This window comes from Caretta caretta, chromosome 10, assembly GCF_965140235.1.
Source record: "Caretta caretta isolate rCarCar2 chromosome 10, rCarCar1.hap1, whole genome shotgun sequence".
Lineage (NCBI taxonomy): Eukaryota > Metazoa > Chordata > Testudines > Cheloniidae > Caretta > Caretta caretta.
In genome coordinates this window covers 34,826,721-34,851,212 of record NC_134215.1, presented here as the reverse complement: position 1 = coordinate 34,851,212, position 24,492 = coordinate 34,826,721, and the positions used below count along the sequence as shown (strand labels likewise).

The window sequence follows — 24,492 nt, the reverse complement described above, 5'->3', positions numbered from 1 at the left end:
GGCCTGTCTCCCAAGATCTGTGAGAGTGATGGGTCGTCCTTCAGGATAGGTTGTAGATCAATGCCCCTCTGCCATGTACATTGGTCAAACTGGACAGTCTCTATGTAAAAGAATAAATGGACACAAATCAGATGTCAAGAATTTTTTTCATGTTCTGTGTGTATATAAATCTCCCCACTGTATTTTCCACTGAATGCATCCGATGACGTGAGCTGTAGCTCATGAAAGCTTATGCTCAAATAAATTGGTTAGTCTCTAAGGTGCCACTGGTACTCCTTTTCTTTCAACTTTTTATTGTACAAGTTCTAAAAGCCAGGCAAGGTCTATGGCAGATCAGTTTGCAGTCAAGCTGGTTTGGGTTTTCAAAATGCATCTATTACTGCAGATATGCACCTGGCTAGCAGCGATTTCCCCAGCTCAGACATTTCAGAGTTTAATCTTTTCAGGCTCGGAGCAACGGGCACAGGAAAAATGACGACACCAAAGGCTAGGGTGACATATTTAGATCTGAGTGAGAAATGTTTAAAGTTTGATTACTTGTACCCATCACATGAATTCAAACATTTCATGCCAGTTTTGATCATCCCTCAGATACCCACTTCATTCTGCAAGTCAGAAAGGAACTCTTACCTCAGTGTCTATATCTGCACTGGCCCCAATGTCACTACTGTTAAGGAAGTATTTTTCATCAGTCTCTACTGTCTGCCAGTAGAACCCAGCTGGCATTGCAAATGCTTTCTCCACTGCCTGAAATGCACAAAAGACAGCTTTTATTTGTGAATTATCTTGATCCTTCAAAGTCAGGAACTGAAAAAGACAGCATGGGTAATGCTAAGGCTAGAGATCAGAAAAAGTGACAAAGGATTATACTCATTAGTCCAATATCATGGCATTTTTTGTTCTATCTTTCCCATTAGGTGCAATAAAGACTACTTGAAATGACATCCAAGAGCACAGATCTGTTACAATTGGTATCTTGGGAAAATGAACACAATTAGGGACCAACCCAGCTATCATTCCATTTGCAGACCACCCACTGACTTCAATGGATGCTACATGCAATGGGGGATGTTACATGCAATGGGGGATCAGGCCTATATATAAGCCTGCAAGATGCTTAGCACTGCTGCGCCTTGCCTGTCAGTGAGGGTTCTGAACATCTCACTGGAAAGGGCTACATGATGAGACCAATTTGGTTAGCTGTTGAACATTGCAACCAGGTTAGGAATCAGCCAATTGTTACAAGAATGAAACCAAAGTCAGTTCATCAAAGCAAATCAAACACACCACATTTCCGGAGATCCTGTTATTTTAGATGCAGTCACTACTGAGGCAGATGAGAGGCTGGCCTTTAGCCCCACGTTGCAGCACCCTGGAGGCATTTCATTACCCAGCATAAACTACACACCTGACTTTGTATTATTACGTACACATTTTCTGTGCAGCAAACCAAGCAAATTGTAAGAGTGCAGTTTGAGCCTCTATGCTTAAGAACATGCCAGCTACTTCCCAGTCATAACAATTTGTTCTGGCTTGAAGATTAGCATGCAAAGATACAGACTAAGAATTAATGCATCTACAGAACACGGAGGGAACTCTTACTGGCCAAGTTCTGCTTAATGGGACAAATTCTGCTCTTAGTTATATCAGTGTAAATCTGGAGTCACTGCAGGAATATCCATGGAATTACTTGGGATTTACACAGAGCAGAATTTAGCCCTCTGACTGGAAACAAAATCAATTCTAAGCTAGATCTTCAGCTGGTGTAAATCAGCATGGCTCCATCGACTTTTGTTGAACAACTCAAATTTACACCAGCCGTGAATTTGACCCTAGAGATTAAGATGTCTTTTGAGCTCACATACCACCAGAATGTATTCCATGGAAAAGAAATGAAATTTCACAAATGCCTCATTAAGATTTTTATTGTAGATAGAGCTTGGGCTAATTACACAAAAAGCTGCCATTCTGGCCTACAAAGTACATATAACACAGTTTATTTGTGTAAGCACCTGAGAGATATTCTGCTCTGCCGCACAAATAATATGGACTTCATGTCTTTCTATAAATGTTTAAAAACAACAACGAAAGGCGATTCATTTGAGTAATGTTAAAACCCCACTGACACCTCCTGGCCCTGTGCTGCAGCAGCATTTTGTTTTAGTTTTATTATTATTAATTATTATTAACACTATAAGAGTCATTTGCATGGAAACAGAATTTTGAGGTCAGCTGGTGTTAACAGGCAGAACTCCATAGGGGCAGATCCCAGCTATTGTGAATTGGCATGGCTCTGTTGAAGTCAATGGTACTACCTCAATTTACACCAATGGAGGATCTGTCCCCTTGTTTCTGCAGCTCACTGTGCACCAGCTTCTGCCTGTGACATCACACTCCTTTGCTGTGGAAAATATGACAGTGATAGAAACAGAAGCGAGAAATCAGCAACCTAAGATAAAAAAAAAATGACTCTGGTCCCAAAGGTCTCTGTCAGTTCCTCTGTGCTACGCAGGTAGCAGTGCAATGCAGATTAGGCCATGCAGGCTAGGAAACCCCAGAGACCCCAATCCTGAAAATCCCTGGCAGCTGCTCAGAGGTCACTTCACTACTCACCAATCAAATGCAGAAGCAGCAAGGACCTCTCCAGCACATTGCTTCTCCTGTTGCTGTGGCCTTTTTCCCTTGCATGTGTCCTGCCACCCCACTCCTGCTTTTTATCTCTGACCAGAAGATGGGAAGCCCTGGTCTACACTACGGGATTAGGTAGAATTTAGCGGCGTTAGGTCGATTTTAAAATGAATCATAGAATCATAGAATATCAGGGTTGGAAAGGATCTCAGGAGGTCATCTAGTCCAACCCCCTGCTCAAAGCAGGACCAATCCCCAACTAAATCATCCCAGCCAGGGCTTTGTCAAGCCTGACCTTAAAAACTTCAAAGGAAGGAGATTCCACCATCTCCCTAGGTAACCCATTCCAGTGCTTCACCACCCTCCTAGTGAAAAAGTTTTTCCTAATATCCAACCTAAACCTCCCCCACTGCAACTTGAGACCATTACTCCTTGTTCTGACATCTGCTACCACTGAGAACATCTAGATCCATCCCCTTTCGAACCCCCTTTCAGGTAGTTGAAAGCGGCTATCAAATCCCCCCTCATTCTTTTCTTCCGCAGACTAAACAATCCCAGTTCCCTCAGCCTCTTCTCATAAATCATGTGTTCCAGTCCCCTAATCATTTTTGTTGCCCTCCGCTGGACTCTTTCCAATTTTTCCACATCCTTCTTGTAGTGTGGGGCCCAAAACTGGACACAGTACTCCAGATGAGGCCTCACCAATGTCGAATAGAGGGGAACGATCACGTCCCTTGAACTGCTGGCAATGCCCCTACTTATACAGCCCAAAATGCCACTGGCCTTCTTGGCAACAAGGGCACACTGTTGACTCATATCCAGCTTCTCGTCCACTGTAACCCCTAGGTCCTTTTCTGCAGAACTGCTGCCTAGCCATTCGGTCCCTAGTCTGTAGCGGTGCATGGGATTCTTCCGTCCTAAGTGCAGGACTCTGCACTTGTCCTTATTGAACCTCATCAGATTTCTTTTGGCCCAATCCTCTAATTTGTCTAGGTCCTTCTGTATCTTATCCCTACCCTATCCAGAGTATCTACCACTCCTCCCCGTTTAGTGTCATTGGAGACTTGCTGAGGGTGCAGTCCACGCCATCCTCCAGATCATTAATGAAGGTATTGAACAAAACTGGCCCCAGGACTGACCCTTGGGGCACTTTGCTTGATACCAGCTGCCAATTAGACATGGAGCCATTGTATCCATTGAGCCCGACGATCTAGCCAGCTTCCTATCCACCTTATAGTCCATTCATCCAGCCCATACTTCTTTAGCTTGCTGGCAAGAATACTGTGGGAGACCATATGAAAAGCTTTCCTAAAGTCAAGGAATAACACGTCCACTGCTTTCCCCTCATCCACAGAGCCAGTTATTTCGTCATAGAATGCAATTAGATTTGTCAGGCATGACTTGCCCTTGGTGAATCCATGCTGACTGTTCCTGATCACTTTCCTCTCCTCTAAGTGCTTCAGAATTGATTCCTTGAGGACCTGCTCCATGATTTTTCCAGGGACTGAGATGAGGCTGACTGGCCTGTAGTTCCCAGGATCCTCCTTCTTCCCTTTTTTAAAGATGGGCACTACATTAGCCTTTTTCCAGTAGTCTGGGACCTCCCCTGATCGCCATGAGTTTTCAAAGATAATGGCCAATGGCTCTCCAATCACATCTGCCAACTCTTTTAGCACTCTCGGATGCAGCGCATCCAGCCCCATGGACTTGTGCTTGTCTAGCTTTTCTAAATAGTCCCAAACCACTTCTTTCTCCACAGAGGGCTGGTCACCTTCTCCCCATGCTGTGCTGCCCAGTGCTTAGTCTGGGAGCTGACCTTGTTCGTGAAGACAGAGGCAAAAAAAGCATTGAGTACCTTAGCTTTTTCCACATCCTCTGTCACTAGGTTGCCTCCCTTATTCAGTAAGAGGCCCACACTTTCCTTGACTTTCTTCCTGTTGCTAACATACCTGTAGAAACCCTTCTTGTTACTCTTAACATCTCTTGCTAGCTGCAACTCCAAGTGTGATTTGGCCTTCCTGATTTCACTCCTGCATGCCTGAGCAATGCCTGGTCATTTGTCCAATCTTCCATTTCTTGTAAGCTTCTTTTTGCTGTTTAAGATCAGCAAGGATTTCACTGTTAAGCCAAGCTGGTCACCTGCCATATTTACTATTCTTTCTACACAAAAATAGTAAATATGCGTTGACACAACCAACTATTCTTTCTACACAAGAATAGTAAATATGCATCTACACAACGAACCCCATTCCATCGACCTAAAGGGCTCTTAAAATCAACTTCTGTACTCCTCCCCGGCAAGGGGAGTAGCGCTAAAATCGACCTGGCTAGGTGGAATTTGGGATAGTGCAGATGCAATTCGACGGTATTGGCCTCCGGGAGCTATCCCAGAGTGCGCCAATGTGACCGCTCTGAATAGCACTTTGAACTCCAATGCACTAGCCAGGTACACAGTAAAAGCCCCAGGAAATTTTGAATTTCATTTCCTGTTTGATCAGCGTGGTGAGCTCAGCAGCACAGGTGACCATGCAGTCCCCCCACAATCGCAAACGAGCTCCAGCATGGACTGAAAGGGAGATACTGGATCTGATTGCTGTATGGGGAGAAGAATCTGTGCAGGCTGAACGCCGATCAAAAAGAAGAAATGCTAATATATATGCCAAAATTGCACAGGGCATGGTGGAGAGAGGCTACAACAGGGCCACACAGCAGTGCCGCATGAAAGTTAAGAAGCTCAGGCAAGCCTACCAAAAGACAAAGGAGGCAAACGGTCGCTCCAGGTCAGAGCCCCATACATGCCGCTTCTATGATCAGCTGCATGGCATTCTATGGGGGGACCCTATCACTACCCACCACTGTCCATGGACACCTGCAAGGGGAGAGTCTCACGCAACAGGGAGGAGGATTTTGTGGATGAGGAAGAGGAGGAGGAGGAGGAGAATGCGCAGCAGGCAAACAGTGAATCCGTTCTCCTCAGCAGCCAGGACCTTTTCATCACCCTGGAGCCAATACCCTCCCAAGGCGGGATCCCCGACCCTAAAGCCGGAGAAGGCAGCTCTGGGGAGTGCACATTTGTAACTACAGTACAGGGTTTAAAAGCAATAGTGTTTAATGTCTGATTTGCCCTGAAGAATTGGGATGCATTCACGGCCAGTACAGCTACTGGAAAAGTCTGTTAATGGGTCTGGGGATGGAGCGGGAATCCACCAGGGACATCTCCATGAAGCTCTCCTAGAGGTACTCTGAAAGCCTTTGCAGAAGGTTTCTGGCGAGGGCTGCCTTATTTCATCCTCCACAGCAAGACACTTTACCACGCCAAACCAGTAGCAAGTAGTCTGGAACCATTGCAGCACAAAGCATTGCAGCAAATGGTCCTGGGTTTTGGTCGCATTCAAGCAACATTCGGTTTTTATCTTTCTGAGCTAGCCTCAGGAGAGCGATATCATTCATGGTCACCTGGTTGAAATAGGGGAATTTTTGTAAGGGAACAGTAAAAGGACCCCATTCACGCTGCGTTGTTTGCACTTGGCTAAAAGGGATCATCCCGGAGAATAGCCATGCAGTGGTGGGAGGGGTGAAGGGATCATCCCAAAGAATAGCCATGTGGTAGGGGGAGGGGTGAAGCAATCATCCCAGAGAATAGCCATGAGGTGGGGTGGGGGAAGGTGTGTGCTGCACATCCACCCGAAAACCGCAGCCCCTCCTTTTAAACGTGAAACCGGCATTGCTTGCTATGGGAAAGGATGGTGCTGCCGTTTGAAACTGTTCCCATGTTATGAAGGCAGAAGAAGCCAACCCCGCGTACCAAAAGGCTTATCATGGCGTACCAAAAGGCTTACCATGACTGCCTGGAAACCAAATTCTGTTGCTCAGCCGTGTGTGATGTGTCACCATACTGGCAGGCGCTCAATATAAAAGGCAAAATGTGACCTTGTACCTAAAGCACATGTGCTGTCTGCTGTGAATTGCTTGATTCACTGTGAAAGAGTCTCCCTTTTGTTCTCCGAAATGTATCATCTTAAATTTTACTCTCCCTTTTTATCTCCCCCCAGGTGCAAATGTTTCTATGTTCCCACTATCATCTCCATCCCTGAGGTTATCACAGATTAGAAGGCGAAAAAAACGCACTCACGATGTCATGTTTTCCAAGCTCATGCAGTCCTCCCGCACTGATAGGGCACAGCTTAATGCATGGAGGCAGAGGCCAGGAAAGCATTAAGTGAGCACGAAGAGCAGAGGCAGGAGGTGATGCTGAGGCTAATGGGGGAGCAAATGGACATGAGGAAGCATCTGTTGGAGCTGCAGGAAAGCCAACAGGAGCACAGACTCCCGCTGTATCCATTGTATAACTGCCTGCCCTCCTCCCCAAGTTCCTATCTTCCTCACCAGACGCCCAAGAATGTGGGGGGGAGGCTCCAAGCACCCAGCCATGCCACTCCACTCCAGAGGATGGCCCAAGCAACAGAAGGCTGTCATTCCAACAGTTTTGATTTGTAGTGTGGCTACAATGAGCAATGTGGCCTTGTCCTTCCCGCCTCCCACACCCCACCCCACCCAGGCTGCCTTGTCAGTTATCTCATTTTTTTTAATTAATAAAGAAAGAATGCATGGTTTCAAAACAATAGTTACTTTATTTCCTTTGCCAGCTGTGATCGAAGCGGGGAGGGTGGTTGGCTTACAGGGAATTAAAATCAATAAAGGGGGCGGGTTGCAGCAAGGAGAAACACACACAGCTGTCACACCAAAGCCTGGCCAGTCATGAAACTGGTTTACAAAGCCCCTCTGATGCGCAGCACACCTAGCTGTGCTCTTCTAATTGTCCTGGTGTCTGGCTGCTCAAAATCGGGTGCCAGGTGATTTGCCTCAACCTCCCACCCCGCCATAAACATCTTCCCCTTACTCTCACAGATATTATGGAGCACACAACAAGCAGCAATAACAATGGGAATGTTGGTTGTGCTGAGGTCTAACCTAGTCAGCAAACAGCGCCAGCGAGCTTTTAAACGTCCAAAGGCACATTCTACCACCATTCTGTACTTGCTCAGCCAAAAGTTGAACTGCTCCTTACTACTGTCCAGGCTGCCTGTGTATGGCTTCATGAGCCACGGGAGCAAGGGGTAGGCTGGGTCCCCAAGGATAACTATTGGCATTTCAACATCCCCAATGGTTATTTTCTGGTCTGGAAAGTAAGTCCCTTGCTGCAGCTGTTCATACAGACCAGAGTTCCTGAAGATGCGAGTGTCATGTACCTTTCCCGGCCATCCCATGTTGATGTTGGTGAAACGTCCCTTGTGATCCACCAGTGCTTGCAGCACCATTGAAAAGTACCCCTTGCGGTTTATATACTGGTTGGCAAGGTGGCCCGGTGCCAGGATAGGGATATGTGTTCCGTCTATTGCCCCACCACAGTTAGGGAACCCCATTGCAGCAAAGCCATCCACTATGACCTGCACATTTTCCAGAGTCATTACCCTTGATAGGAGAACGTCAATGATTGCATTGGCTACTTGGATCACAGCAGTCCCTACAATAGACTTGCCCACTCCAAATTGATTCCCGACTGACCAGAAGCAGTCAGGCGTTGCAAGCTTCCACAGGGCTATCGCTACTCGCTTCTCAACTGTCAGGGCAGCTCTCATCTTGGTATTCTTGTGCTTCAGGGCGGGGGAAAGCAACTCACAAAGTTCAAGGAAAGTGGCCTTACACATGTGAAAGTTTCAGAGCCACTGTGAATCATCCCATACCTGCAACACGATGTGGTCCCACCAGTCTGTGTTTGTTTGCCGGGCCCAGAATCGGCGTTCCATTGTATCAACCAGCCTCACTGGCGCCATGATGTCCCAATTGCTACAGCCCGTGCTTTCAGGAATGTCTGTGTCCATGTCCTCATCACAATCATCCTCGTGCTGGTGTCTCTTAGCCCAGTTCTGCACATACTCCAGGATAATGCGCGAGGAGTTTACAATGCTCACAACAGCAGTGGTGAGCTGAGCGGGTTCCATGCTTGCCATGGTATGGTGTCTGCATGGGTAACCCAGGAAAAAAGGCACAAAACGATTGTCTGCCGTTGCTTTCATGGAGGCGGGGGGGCAACTGACAACGTGTACCCAAAACAACCCTCAACAATGTTTTTGCCCCATCAGGCATTGGGAGCTTAACCCAGAATTCCAATGGGCAGCGGAGACTGCGGGAACTGTGGGATAGCTACCCACAGTGCACCACTCCGTTAGTCAATGCTAGCCATGATATAAGGACACACTCCACCGACTTAATGCACTTAGTGGGGACATACACAATCGACTATATAAAATTGATTTGTAAAAATCGACTTCTATAAAATCAACCTAATTTTGTAGTGTAGACATACCCTCAGCAGCCCTTGGGCAGGGCACCCATCTGGTGGCACAGTCACAGGAATGTGGATGTGCTGCAGCACCTGTGGGTAGTTGTGTCTGGGTGATCACACCGCTCCCTCAATCACTTGTGGGCACTCCGTAGCACGTGAGCCAAGTGTCTCTCAGAGAGAGACCTTACCAGCACCATTTTCAAACTGGAGACCCCAGCTCTCTCCCTCTGCTGTTCACGATGTTCAAACAGTGCTGTTTATTGTAGGAAATTCCTTATTTCCCTCCCTATTGTTGCTCTACTTCTTACAGTCCTCATGCCTAAGCCCACAAGATCTATGATGGCCCCACAAGCACTCTTGGTGCTATCACGTAACTGAACACAAACAGGGTGTTACTCGTACATGAGCTGTGGTGTTGCATGCATGCAGGCTGACCCCAGCACAAAAACTCACCCCCATGAATATTCAAGAAGCTGAAAGAGAAAGAGGGCAAAAGTGATCAAAGCAAACTTGATCCAGAATGTGGCGAAATCTCCATGGAAACCTTTATTGCTATTCACACAGCTCTAGTTAGGACACAACCTAACATAGTTTAGGAAACTTGAGAGAAAGGCTGACTCTTGGTTTGCCCCATTGTAGGAGTTTGAGTGTCAATCTCCATTTCCCATTTCTTACATTATTTCACTACCTTTTTGTTACTTAAATCAAATGAGCCAAGCTGTCAAGGTTCCTCCCCCACTCTGAACTCTAGGGTACAGATGTGGGGACCTGCATGAAAACCTCCTAAGCTTACTTTCACCAGCTTAGGTTAAAACTTCCCCGAGGTACAAATTAATTTTATCCTTTGTCCCTGGATCTCCACTGCCACCACCAAACTCTAACTGGGTTTACTGGGAAACGTAGTTTGGACACGTCTTTCCCCCCAAAATCCTCCCAACCCTTGCACCCCACTTCCTGGGGAAGGTTTGGTAAAAATCCTCACCAATTTGCATAGGTGACCACAGAGCCAAACCCTTGGATCTGAGACCAATGAAAAAGCATTCAGTTTTCTTACAAGAAGACTTTTAATAGAAGTAAAGAAATCACCTTTGTAAAATCAGGATGGTAGATACCTTACAGGGTAATTAGATTCAAAACATAGAGAATCCCTCTAGGCAAAACCTTAAGTTACAAAAAGGACACACAGACAGGAATAGTCATTCTATTCAGCACAGTTCTTTTCTCAGCCATTTAAAGAAATCATAATCTAACACATATCTAGCTAGATTACTTACTAAAGTTCTAAGACTCCATTCCTGGTCTATCCCCGGCAAAAGCAGCATACAGACAGACACAGACCCTTTGTTTCTCTCCCTCCTCCCAGCTTTTGAAAGTATCTTGTCTCCTCATTGGTCATTTTGGTCAGGTGCCAGCGAGGTTACCTTTAGCTTCTTAACCCTTTACAGGTGAGAGGATTTTTCCTCTGACCAGGAGGGATTTTAAAGGTGTTTACCCTTCCCTTTATATTTATGACACAAGCCCTGTCTCATTGACACCTCTGCAGCCTCAAGTAAGAAATTGTATGGTGGTAAATAAGGGCAGAATTCAGTTGAGATTACCTATTTCCCATTCACTATAAGTGACACTAATCTCAGTAACATCAAGCTCAAGCCTATTGATTTCAGTGAAGTAACTCCTGCTACTGGAATAATAATCTGACCAAAAGACCCTCTCATTGATTGTGCAGGAAGGGAATGAATTACAAATTATGGGCCATTTTAAATTGCAGTGACTGTGACTACAAAGGTACACACCTGCAAATAGGCCCTAGACTTCTTAGGTTTTGAAAATCAGGCCATTTATATATTTATCAGCCACATTGCTAGTTAGCAAATAAAGGAGTGATGTCTAATGGACGTCATGGAATCAGAGGCCTCTATACATTGTACCCATGATATGTCAGATTGTATTGTCTGGCAGTTATCCCAAATATGATATTCACAGAGTCATAGAAAGTGGAGGTAGGAAGTCCTATTGGTTGATCTAGTCGACTCCTCTCCTCACGGGTCAATGCCCCACTGGTGCCTACAATATATTAGCTAGTGTTTAGACCAGTCTAGTTTTAAATGTCCGAGAAGAGGGGACCTCCAGCACTTCCCTCTTTCAGCATGCATTGTATAGAAATCTAGCCACATATTTAGGGGAGAATCATGTAAACACAGATGGATAAAATTCTTGGATGAGCCTTGCTTTGGAACATAATGTACTATCCCCTGTTGGGTAGCTGAGTGATCCCACTGTTATCAGGAACTATGAATAATGTCAAAATCATTCAGGGCCCAGGGAAGCCCATTTATTTCTAATCTTTTCTGCCGCTCCTTTTCAGCATGAGTCAGTGTTGGCCAGCTGGATGCATGTTGGCGCACAACAGGAGTGACATTTTCATTTCTCTTGACCCAGGCCCTGTTCCCAGGCCTCTCCAAAAGAACTTGTTTCAATAGGGAAGTTCAGTCTCCTGTGATCACCTTCCGGGCTCTAAATATAAACTCTGCCTTATCCTCTATTTTCTATCCATGTCTCTTTTCACACATCCCTCCAAACCCCTGCTCTGCCAGTGATGCCTCCTAACCAGGGATGGTTGAAAATGTTCCATCAAAACTATTTTTGATGGAGAACTGGGTTTCTGGCAAAATGATTTTTTTCACAAAAAGTGGCTGCTTTCCATGGAAATGTTTTATTTTTCTTTGAAAACCAAACACTTGAAAACCAAAATATTTCTATTTGGACATAATGCTGCAGTCCCACATGGGAGTTCTCGTTCAATTGCCTCATGTCCCCATTCTCCTCTAAGGGCTGGGCTCCCTGGCCTGACTATATCTCCCATGATGTACCCCTTCCCATCTCCAAGAGGGGAGATCATGGTACATCATGGAAGCTCCACACAGCCAAGCTAAAGGTTCAAAGGACACATAGTATGTGTTAGGATCAAGGGTCAAAGAGAAGTGATGGATAAAGGGGTATAAGTGACATGCCAGTAAGGGAGCGTAACATACACTGAGAGAGAGGCAGGAAGGAGGTGTAAGTTATATCAGCTTAGCCTCAGGACCTGATTTTCTTCCCACTTCCTCCACTGAAATGATCAGTGTTGCACCAGTGGAACAGTGGCGTGAGAGCAGAATCAGGCCCAGAGGCCCCATTAAACCAGCTTACACATCATGACTGAAAGCCCCCCTGTTATCTTCAGGGAAAGTGGGAGAGAATCTCTGCCTACGTTCTAGCCACTTTGCACCACTCAGGGGGTGTAAAGTGGAGGAAGCTGGCCTTCAATGGCTGCTGAGAATTCCCCTAGTAGGAGAGCTCTCTGCTGGCACAAGGCAGCATAATCAGCTCCTATGCCAACTGCCCCCAACACCCTGGCACATAGGGTGTGTCAGAAGTGAAACGGGACATAGTAGAACAATTCTCACTCATTGAACATTTGATAGCTGCTTTCAACTACCTGAAAGGGGGTTCGAAAGGGGATGGATCTAGATGTTCTCAGTGGTAGCAGATGTCAGAACAAGGAGTAATGGTCTCAAGTTGCAGTGGGGGAGGTTTAGGTTGGATATTAGGAAAAACTTTTTCACTAGGAGCGTGGTGAAGCAGTGGAATGCGTTACCTAGGGAGGTGGTGGAATCTCCTTCCTTTGAGGTTTTTAAGGTTAGGCTTGACAAAGCCCTGGCTGGGATGATTTAGTTGGGGACTGGTCCTGCTTTGAGCAGGGGGTTGGACTAGATGACCTCCTGAGGTCCCTTCCAACCCTGAAATTCAATGATTGTATGGTCCCTTGGGGACTATGAGCAACTGACAGAAGTTACAGCAGCCCCGAAGCTGCTCTGACTTATCCTGGGGCTGGAGCAGCCTGATCATCTCCCTGACAGCCCCCTACCAAGCAGACCTTGGCACAGAAAAAATCTGGGCCCATAGCGTTATTCCCAAGAGGACTAGGGTGCCCCGTTCCTACCTGATGGCATCCTGTGTTTTTCTTTATAACTGTCAAATTTCTTTGTTGTTGTTCAGGAGACATACTCAGATTTCTGTCACCTGAAGGCACTGGAGAAGATTGCTCTATAGCATAGCTGAGACTGAAAACAAACATTACTTTTTCTTAAAGAATCATTAAAAAGCAACCTGGAGCCATTGTTTTGTTTCAGACAAGACTGCAGAGATGAAGCCAGACACAGTTAGGGGAAGAGATTTCACAGCACAACAAAAATGGGTTGCAAAATACAGAGCAGAAACAATGAAAGTAGGAAGGGGAAGCATATTCTACAGGAACCTGGTTACTCCGGCTGTCGCACAAGAAAACAATGAGCTCTGACATTTCCCTTCTTGAATGCAAGCATATTCTGCACTCATTCCCCACAAGAGCTAAAGAAAAGGCTTGACCATCAAACTATGTCAAGAGAATCTGAAAATAATCTTTATGTAGCAAATAGAATCTACTAGCCTGAGAAATGTTTCCCAGCCAAAGCAGGAAGCCATAGCCGGATTTGCGGGAGGGAACACTAGCTACTTCCTTATCTCATCCCCAAAGCCCTTGGTGCTTCCCAGCATAAGAAATGGAAAGAAATGCTGTTCAAATCCTCCATGAGAAAGTCATTGGCTTTCCTCTCTACCTCCATAGAAGGATTGGGTGCCTCAGAGACTCTCCTAGCTCCTTCGCATGATCCACATTAACTATCTCCACCAGCTCATTTGGCATCTTCAGGTTTAAGCCAAGATGAGTGGCAGGAGCACTGACAAAGGAGCCACCAACCTCAGCTGTGTCAATGCCATTGGCAGTGAAAGCATCAACAGCATTAAAGAAAGTGCCAGGGACACATGCACTGAAAGCTGGTGCTCAGGCACCAGTTGTGAGACATATTCAAGACCCAAGTCTGATGCAGCACAGCAGGAACTGTTTACAGCAGGGACTTCCGATTTACATGGCAAGGACCTCAGAATTAGGCTGCAAGGACCGTTGATTTGGGGCATTACTGCTAAATGCTCTCCCTTCTCTGCCACCATGTGGTCCAATCCCTTGTGTTATTTATTGTGATACTAAATTCCATTTGTTTTACAGAACTCCCAGAATTTCAATGTGGGGCAGATTTTAGTATTGAAAATGCATGAATGCATTGTGCAATCAGCCTGGGGCAGGTGGAGGTTTGGATGGCTAGGGAGAGGGCAATTAGGGTTTCTATCACGCAGGATGGCGGGGGCGGGAGGGCAGTCCTGGATACTGGCATACACAAGATAGTTGAGAATTTGGTACTGGGATGGGTATGTACTTTGCTTTCTCTTCTTCCCACTTTAGGGCAGGGACAGAGGTGATTTTAAGTGTAGGAGGAGGTAGCATTGAATTCCACATTCCCGTCCTCCAGCAAACGTTGACAGCAACTAGATACCCCACTGCACCCTCCTCCCCTAGTATGTACCACCACGTCCAGCTATGATGGATAAGAATGTTAACTGGATGGTTCTGCTAACCAATCATCTGTGGAATAGTTAGCCGTGTTCACAGTTAATTTACAGTCATTCGGCTCCAGAGTGAACAAACCACTGTGATGAACTGGATCAATTCACACCTCTCCAAGCTTGTTTCAGGCAAACATCATCATGTTAGTTTAAATTTGGGTTATATTCCGAAGGTCAGCTTTTCAACCATAAGTTTGTCAATGGCAAAACTCCCACTGACTTCAGTGGGGTCACGATTTCATCATGTTTTTTTCACTGTAAACTGAGATTCTGGAGTGTGTTAATGCAGCAACTCGTAAGTCTGCAATTAGGCATCCATTTGTACAGCCATATTATCACTGTATACATGGGGTCTGGGGCATCTGAGTTACTCACAGGGGAGTGAGTCAGCCCCAAGTGGACTCAGCACTGGGTGAGTGGTCTGACCAATCAGGTGAAATGTGAGGCATATATAAGCACTGAAGCCAAGGCAATGTAACGAGTTCATCGGGCTTTACAATAGGTGTAGGAATGCCTGGTAGCTGGCCTCTCAGTACCAGCTCAGGAAGAGACTGAATAGCAGGAGGCCTTGACTAATCAAGGACTGGTGAGGTGTTACTGATGCAGGTGAGTAGCACTCCTTGATTAGGATTTTGATCTGTGCTTTGAGAGGTGGTGCCTTGGCCTTGCAATCCAGCACCATCCAGGGCAGGCATCAAGCATGCCAATCTCTCAGCATCCTCCAGTGACTCCAGCTGGAACAGGCCGATCACTCTGAAGATGACGAAGCACTGTTGTGGAGGGTCGATCCTGTCAGACATGCATTAAGGCAAAGTCCTAATGCCCAGTTCAGATGCTTTATAACGAAGCCCTTGAAGATTTGGCATCAGGCTTAACAGAAGCTTCAGAGGAGGGCAGCACAGCCCTGAGGCACACACTGGGACCTGAGAGCTCCGAGATCCCACATCCAGCCAAGTCATGGTGCACCCAAGGCATCTCAGGTAACTGTCATATCCATACATGAAGGACCCAATATGTCCACACCTGGGGCGTAGCTTGAAGCCACTAGACTGTTTCTCAGACTGTGTGAAAAGAAGAGAGAAAGATAGAGCACAGGCAGCAGTAAAAGATTAATAAAACATCTGAAGAGCTGTGAGGCGCTGAGCCCAGACCACATTACTTAATGCAATTTTTATTTATTTGTTTGACAGAAAACAGTTAGAGGTAGCAGCTCTGCAGCCAAGAACCTAATGAGAATCAGGTGAAGATGTCAGTGAAGATGATTAAACGCTGATGTGATGGTAGCAGCAGTTGTGCAAGGGAGCTCCTCCATAAGGCCAGTCCTTGCTTACAGACAGCCCCCCAACCTGAAGCAAATATTCATCAGCAACTACAAACCACACAACAGAAACACTAACCCAGGAACCAAACCCTGCAACAAACCCCAGTGCCAACTCTGTCCACATATCTATTCAAGGGACACCATCATAGGACCTAAACACATCCGCCACACTATCAGAAGCTCATTCACCTACACAGACGTGTATACGCCATCATGTGCCAGCAATGCCCCTCTGCCAAGTGCATTGGCTAAACCGGACAGTCTCTATGCAAAAGAATAAATGGACACAAATCTAACATCAAAAATTATAACTTTCAAAACCCAGTAGGAGAATACTTCAATCTCCCTGGTCACTCAATAACAGACTTAAAAGTGGCAATTCTTCAACAAAAAAACTTCAAAAACAGACTCCAACGAGAAACTGCAGAACTGGAATTAATTTACAAACTGGACACCATCACATTAGGCCTGAATAAAGACTGGAAGTGGATGGGTCACTACAAAAACTAATATTCCCCTTGCTGATACTCACACCTTCTTGTCAACTGTTTGAAATGGGCCACCTTGATTACACTGAATTCATTAACACTACAAAAGTGATTTTTCCTCCCTTCTTGTCAACTGTTGAGAATAACTCACTTCCATCTTAATTGAATTGGCTCATTAGCACTGACCCCCCACTTGGTAAGAGAACTCCCATCTTTTCATATGCTGTGTATTTATACCTCTCTACTGTATTTTCCACTCCAGGCATCTGATAAGGTGGGTTTTAGCCCATGAAAAGTTATGCGCAAATAAATTTGTTAGTCTCTAAGGTGCCACAAGGACTCCTCATTGTTTTCCTCCATCAGCTGTGATGGTAAAAGCTGCTAATAAGAGGCAGGTGCTGTTCACCCTTACCAGGGGTAAGTGCATGGTGCTTGTTGATAAGACAATGTAAGGCATTAAAACTCTACAGCTATGGGATTTGTCAGTCACATGCTAAGAGCAGAGATTCAGGAGTGGGGAGATATTATAACACATATATTTTGGAGAAGAGAATGAACATCACATCTATAAGGCATTGCAAAACTCTAAAAGTTCTTGTCAGCTGTGTCATATAAATGCTGTTATTCAAATATCCCATTAATATATTCTCTGGGAAAGAGCTTCTTAAAATTTAATCAGAGAACAGCCCCAGGAGGTCATTCTGCTGATGCAAGATAGTTCCCCATCATACATTTTCTTGCGCTTTCTCTAGTCTTGTTTTAAATGTCCCAAGTGATGGGGGATTTTAACCTCTTCCCTTGGGAGACTAAAGCCTAATTGATCGAATTCAGAATGTTCAGACCAAGGAATTCCCAAGTGGCTCCTCATTCTTCATGATCTTTAGAGACTATATCCCTGTAACATGAAGCACACTCTGGTATCAACTGTACTGGACTGATATATTTTGTTGCAGCTAGAAGTTTATACCTATCATTAAACCAGAATGATCACATCTGTGAAAACTCAGACTCTGCTTTGGTCTTTTGTATGTATGGCAGTAGATCTCTTATGTGGCATGTTGTTCACAAATTCTGGAGGCAGGTTGTTTTCTAGGGGGCTGTATCTGTATATTAACAGAGTGAAGAAATACTACAGCAATGAATTTTGTATGCCTTCGGTGATATGCCTTCAGTCTTCATATAGCCACCAAGTGCTCTTGCTACCCCATATTGTGCTGTGTTGTTATTTTTTGACAACACGCATCCTCAGCTTCAGTGGAGTTACACCCAGGAGAATTTGGACTGGGCCCAAAACTCCAATCATGGTCAATGGGAGTCTTGCCTCAGTAAAAAGTAAGGAACTCAGGATGGGCCCATTATTAATCAGAACTATCCCATGAAAAAGGAAAACAAGCCTTCACTTGTTGGTGGAAGTCAGCTGGGAGCTAGCTAATTTACAGGGCTATGGCGGAGCTACTGGAGGATTCCACCATGGGCAAGTAAAGCAGAGCTAGTGCTTCACAGCTGAGCAAGTTCTGATCCACCTTCCCCAAGCAGGAGCCCCCATCCTCTCTTGGCATTTGCTCCAGATATAATCCACTTCCCTGATTCCCCCAGCAGGCTGGGAACTAGCACAGACTGGGAGCCCAGGGTGACTCTGTGCAGAGTGGCCAAGAAAAAGCAGGCATGGACTATGAGACTGCCTGCCCACTTGTGCTCAGAGCACTGCTGAAGGTACTAAGGAGGTAAGTCTTGTTCACTTGGAACTAAGGAACAGGAGAGGGGAAGGAGGTTATCAGGACAAATACAGAGCATCCCAAGGGTTAATATGAAGATGCAGTTAGTTGTATTTTATATTAAAATGAAGCAATCCCCTTTTTGCTGACATGGAACACTAATTGCAAACCTCCACAAGGATTATGTCACTCCTAACCTAACCTGGGGTTTTAATGATCCCCTTGTGAAATTGCTCTGGATATCCAAAATGAAATACTGCAGATCGATATAAAGTATGTATAGCATTAATAACAGAGACTTTCAAAGTAAGGCACCAAAGGCAAAATGATCTATTTTGGGACTCAGAATCTGCTGAGAAACTACTGGACCAACTGACTGAAAACTAAATGTTGTCTCTCTCTCTCTCTCTCTCTCTCTGACAAAGAATCTGTATAACGATTAATGCTACTGACCGGTTACCCGCTGTGCACAGAACAAGGCTGGACTAAGGCATCCTATTACATTTTTTATCCCATTTTCCTCTCTCCCCTCTCCTGTCCACTTGTTTGTTTCATCGATCTTTTTGCATCTTGTCTTTTAGACTGTAAGGTCTCTGGGACAGAGCTCTGTATTTATTAACCATGTGTCCAATGCTCTGCACTATGGGGTACCAATCTAGTTAGGACTCTGGTCCCCATTGTGATATCAGTGATAAATAATAATGATCACTGGTGCTACACCAGAGTTTTCAAGCTGACAGGCCTGATTAAAGCTAACACTGAATTTCACATGTAAAACCGATATGGTGCTGGCTTTTAGTAACTCTGGGACAGATTGTCCCCTAGTGTCAATCAGCATGATTCCACTATTGTCAATAGCACCAGTCCCCATCAGCTGAGAATCTGGCCGATTCTAGCTTGCTTAGAGAGATCAGAATTTTAACTGAAAGCTTCATGTTTTAAAAGTGGGTTGACCTGGTTAAAGGGCCATGATGTGATGTGGCCTTCACATAATTAAGAGAGTGATCCCAGGAGGTGCTCAACACCTGAAATTGAGGGGGAAATCTGGCCTTTTATCTAACTTAATTTCTTCTAAGCAGGCGAGGCTGAGATAGATCCCTCACACAGAAAATGGGTTTGCTGCCTGACTGTTCAATTTCTAATGATTTATAATTCCCCTAATAAGGGACAGACATAAAAGCTCTCCCTGATTTAAATAAGGCCTTATTCTATGCCTTACAAATAAGCACCAGATTTATCTTGTACAATATACTGGGTAACTTTTCAGCACTTGCCAGTACGTGAAGCCATGTTGGCTGCACATCAATGAGAGAGAAGCTGTCTTTTCAGTCAAGGAGGAGGAACATCATATAGGCAAAACTGTAAGTGCTATGTTAGTGCCTACCTCTTCCTTGTATTGACTGGTGTTGGGTAACTATTAACCCCTGATTAGAATTATATAAGAGGTATTGTACTGCATCAGTTTCAAAGGAATCGGCTCAGTCGTGAAACAACACTGCTGTGTCCACTGTTTCCTGGGATTGTGTATCTGTGTTTATATTGGCCTGGAAATTATGGGAAAACAACATGACTGACAGATGCTGCTGATGCTACGAGAAGGCAATGAGTGGGACACCGTCTGGGCAGCAACGGCTGAATGCATTATATCTAGGAAGGGAAGAAGAAGCACGTTCGCTGGTGGTCCTTGCTAGACCTTCAGGAAAAAGACCATTGCCGCCAATGCAGCCATCTGGTTGTTTACCAATCTGTAAGCATCATGGCTTCACCTCTCCACAGCATAGCATCCTCTGTGGGGATGAGCAGTGCTGGGAGCCCCCTGGAACTCAGGAAATGCAGGTAGCCACATTCTGACTGCCTCCTGCAGGGAAATGCTAGGAGAACAAGAGGCTTAGCACATTTGTCCTGTAGCAATCATAATTTGTCCCAGAGAACTGTTTCTGTGAATGCAGCTGTGACCATTCACAATTAGATAGAATGGGCCAGTCCTATATAATGTCCCAGGTCCCTCAAAGAAACAGACATCTCCATTAAACCAGAAACACATGAACTCTTCTAGCATTTCATTCATTTGAGCAGATATTATGGAAGACATGTACATCCTGACAACAGTGAAAGGTTAATCTTTATGCTTCCTATGGATCATTAGACATGCTCATGTTTGCTACAAGGTTAATGCCTTCCCAGGCTTAGTTTAGTCTGATAAGGGCTTCATCCTAAGAGGTGCTGAGCGCCATAATCCTCATTGACTGAAGGATAGGATGGGCAGGGACGCAAACCCATGCTCTAAAGTGTCCCTAGCCTGTTTGCCAGATGCTGGGAATAGGTGTGTGACGGTTTCAGTCACAGAGACCCCCTTGGGACTGTCACCTGATGTGCTGAAATTACCTCTGAGCCCTTTTTCCCTGCCAGCTTGGGACTCCAAAACCCTGCTTTGTTGAGCCAGACATGCTAGCCTGCTGCAACACAGACTCAGGGTCTAGGCCTCGCCCCCAAAGCTGCAGACTTTAACCAAAAACAGCTCAGCAGGTTACCTCTCCAGCACCCAGACACCCAGTTCCTAATGGGATCCAAACCCCAAATAAATCCGTTTTACTCTGTATAAAGCTTATACAGGGTAAATTCATAAATTGTCTGTCCTCTATAACACTGATAGAGAGATATACACAGCTGTTTGCTCCCCCCAGGTATTAATCACTTACTCTGGGTTTATTAATAAACAAAAGTGATTGTATTAAGTATAAAAAGTAGGATTTAAGTGGTTTCAAGTAATAACAGACAGACCAAAGTAACCCAGCAAAATAAAGCAAAATCACGCAAGTCTAAGCCTAATACATTAAGAAACTGATTACATGTAACATCTCACCCCCAAAGATGTTCCCTTAAGCTTCTTTCACAGACTCCTTCCTAGTCTGGGCCCAATCCTTTCCCCTGGTACAGTCCTTGTTAGTTCCAGCAGACATCTCAGGTGGTAAGCAGGGGTTTTCTCATGACTGGCCTCCTTTTGTCCTGCTCCACCCCCTTTTATAGCTTTGGTACAAGACGGGAATCTTTTGTCTCTCTGGGATCCCACCCCTCCTTCTAAATGGAAAAGTACCAGATTTAAGATGGCTTTCATTATTAGGTGACATGGCCACATGTCACTGTGAGACCCCTAGTCTCCATTCTTCCTGGGCTGGCCCACACGACACAGGAAGGTTTGCAAGTAAACAGAGCCCTTTACAGTTCATTGATTCTGAACCACCCTTAATGGCTTCCACTTAATATGTTTACATCAGTAATACAAGTTTATATCTTATTCTCCTGACTCCAGACATAGGAATAATACATGCAAACAAATAGGATGAACACACTCACTAGATTATAAGCTTTGTAATGATACCTTACAAGAGACCTTTTGCATAAAGCATATTCCAGTTACATCATATTCACATTCATAAGCATATTTTCATAAAGCATATGGAGTGCAATGTCACAAGGTGACAGGGGATGGATAACTTGATGATTACCTGTTCTGTTCATTCCCTCTGAATCACCTGGCATTCGCCACTGTTGGAAGACAGGATCCTGGGCTAGATGGACCATTGGTCTGACCCAGTTGGCTGTTCTTATGTTTTTACTGTAATGGGAGTTATGAGTACTAAGAGGGCTTAGGATCAGGCCCTAAGTCCTTACCTAGACCATAGGAAAAGATTCCTAATGGATGAAGGCCAACACCTGTTACTGGCCCTAGTCATGGTAGAACATAGAAACACACAGTTCACAGACAGTACCTTAGGGTCAGGGTTAAGAGCAGTGATGCAGTTGAGCCGTACAGCAGGAATCTCCGGAAGGAGTGGATATAGTTGGTTCTGGAGGCGACTGGTCAGTTCTCTGCTCCACCAGATAACATTTGGAAGCCATGTATGGGAGAGGTACGTAGAGATCTGCTGGTAAAAAATGGATGTTCCTCGAAGAGCTTCCTTAGCCTACAAACAGTGACATTTGATTAAACGCCTGGCCTTCAGGTTAACAGTGCACTGCAAGACAGCAGCACATATTATTTACAAGAAGCTTTTTATACACATGTTGCATGACTGGAGTTAAATGGGAGATGGAGGAGAGAATTTACCACAGTTCCCAATGCAGACCAGCAGTTATACTTCCAGCTTTGCCACTGATCCTTGGCTGGCTATCTTCCCCTCTCCTGTCAAACCCACCAGCAGCACAACCCCTTCCCTATTTTAATGATGAAACACTTGCCCAGCATTTTCTCATTCAGCTCTCTATGCCCTACCCAGCCTTGCATATAAGTACAGTACAACTAAACAGGAGGCAGGCAGGCTGGGGACTAGCATGGAGGTGAGACCCTAAATCCATCACTAAGGTAGAGAGGAGGTTGCTAGCTCCAGTTGAAGGGGGATGAAGAGGGCACAGGCAGGCACAGACAAGTTCTTCATCTGCTGAAGTGGTATGGACGCCCAAAAGGCTGGGAGCCCTGTGTGATGGACAGCATGTCTCAGTTATTTTATATCTGGACTTTACAGCCAATTGAAGTTGTTAAGGCCAATGCTGCTCTCCATAATAAAGCTTTATGGCTAAGCCAGCTAATCTTTTCAGTAGTTCTGGCCAAGGGGCAATGCTATGAATCTCATCAGTGTTCTACAACCAAAGGTGACCAGTAACTTTCTTTTGGCTAGGGGACGTTCCACTTGTTCTGCAGCCCAGGGGATGACTGTATTATATAAATCTTTGTGAAGGATCACTGCTTTTAATTATAACCAGATTCTGCCTTTCTGAAGCTGGGGATGGGGGGAAACTATTTCATTAAGAGGACCATAAATCAGTCTAATGCTGTATAATATTCACTTAAGAAATCTTTCACGGGGCTATTTTACAGGTCTGAACAGTGGTATTCATTTGATTTTTTAATAAGATTGTTATTAAAAACACTGAAACCCAATCTTTGTTCTACACTGTTGGGAAGTTACAGATCTCTTTGGTTTCCTCTCTAAACCCACTTGTCCCTCCAAATTGGTTCTAAACAACTAGGGCTGCCAGAGAGAAGACTTTTCCCAAACAGGGACCAGCCAACAGGGGCCAGCTTGTAAATGATCAGGATTAATAGTTATGCAAAATATCTTCTCTCTAGCATCTGTTCTGGTACCTTCAAACAAAAGCACAAACTGTAAAGGTCTCAGACTCAATCCTCAGCTCATTCAATGACAGAGACTCCATGGAAGTTATTTTCATGCACCACAAAATTGTTTAGTGTTAGCAAGTGTATAGAAAACAATCAGGTTGCTTTATTTAGTGATAGCCTGCCTAACTGAAAACACTGTTTAAATTCTTAAAGAGCATGTGTCATAAAATCTGATTCCCATCAGACATTCCTCTAAATACATCTTGTTTAACAGGATGCAAAGGTTACAAGAGATAAATGTATCATTCTAACAACTCCAGGACCCTGATCTGTATAGGGAATGAGTAAACTTGTCTCGTTTCAATCATTTGTTTGGAAGGGGGACAGAAACTGGCATTCCAAAAGCTACCAAAGCTGATGACAGAGGGGGATAAATTTTGAAGATTTGCTTGATTTATAGAAATAGATTTAAAAACAAAAGATGCTGTCATGGTTGAGAGATCGAAAGGTTGACCTGCCCAAGACAACAGTTCCCTCCTTGAGGAGCCTGTTATATTTTTATTCAGAAACCATTAGACCTTGGGCTAGAGAAATAAAATCTGACAACAACAAAAGACATGCCGCTGCCAATGAAATGCCCAGTAAACAGAAAGCAGAAGGCTCAGGGGACTGGAATGGAGAGTGTGTCCTTTCTAGGTTGGTAGTGCCTGAAAAAAACCATTAGCATCCAATGGCCTATGTGAAATGAATAGGACAGGTCAGTCCAGTTCACAGTGGCCAAATGTCCACCTCTGCAGTCTGAGCTAACTACTATTATTATTACAAGTGTGGCAGGGCACCACCCTCAAGTACAACCCCTTGGTCTTGCAGGGACTCTCTCTCTCTTGCAGTCTTGCAATTGCAATGATTTACTCCCAGTCCACGACTTAAATCAAGATTCCCCCCCAGGGGGCTGATTTATTAATTTTCACGGTACAAACCCTTTAGCCCCTCAAGTCTACCCTTCCTCTGGGAGCTGGCTGCTAAGACCAACAAGCCTCCTCCCCTAAGTTCAGGAGTCCCACAGGCCTCCTCCCAGCACCTATGTTAATAATTCAGTCCTTCCGGTCCTGCACTAAGGAAGTTCAGCAGCAGTGATCTTCCTCGTGGGCCTGTGTCTCTGGGAGCACCTCTTCTTCTGAGCCTCTTCTTTCTAGGAACAACCCTCTCAACTGAACTATGGCAGCCTTTTATCAGGCCAGGTGCTCATTAGTCAATTAGCTGACACCAGCCATCTAGGCAGATAAATACTACAGTTTGGCCAAGATGGGCTTGTTCTCCTTAAAGAAGGCCCCCATAGTTAGACTGGGCCCTGACACCTCTTAAAGACTACTGTCACCACCACAGCTGGCCTCCCT

General features: G+C 45.1%; 1 protein-coding gene across 11 annotated transcripts in view; it reads right to left on the bottom strand.

Annotated features, from left to right (window-relative positions):
- Window positions 1-24,492, bottom strand: part of DNAAF8 (dynein axonemal assembly factor 8) — a 150,689-nt gene that overhangs the window by 69,925 nt on the left and 56,272 nt on the right. For all 11 annotated transcript variants that reach the window (XM_075132866.1, XM_075132869.1, XM_075132867.1 and 8 more), the window contains 2 exons: window positions 21,747-21,941; window positions 631-747 (listed from right to left, as the gene is read on the bottom strand). In XM_075132866.1, coding sequence (XP_074988967.1) covers window positions 631-747; window positions 21,747-21,941 — 312 coding nt within the window. The remainder of the gene's footprint in view (window positions 1-630; window positions 748-21,746; window positions 21,942-24,492) is intronic.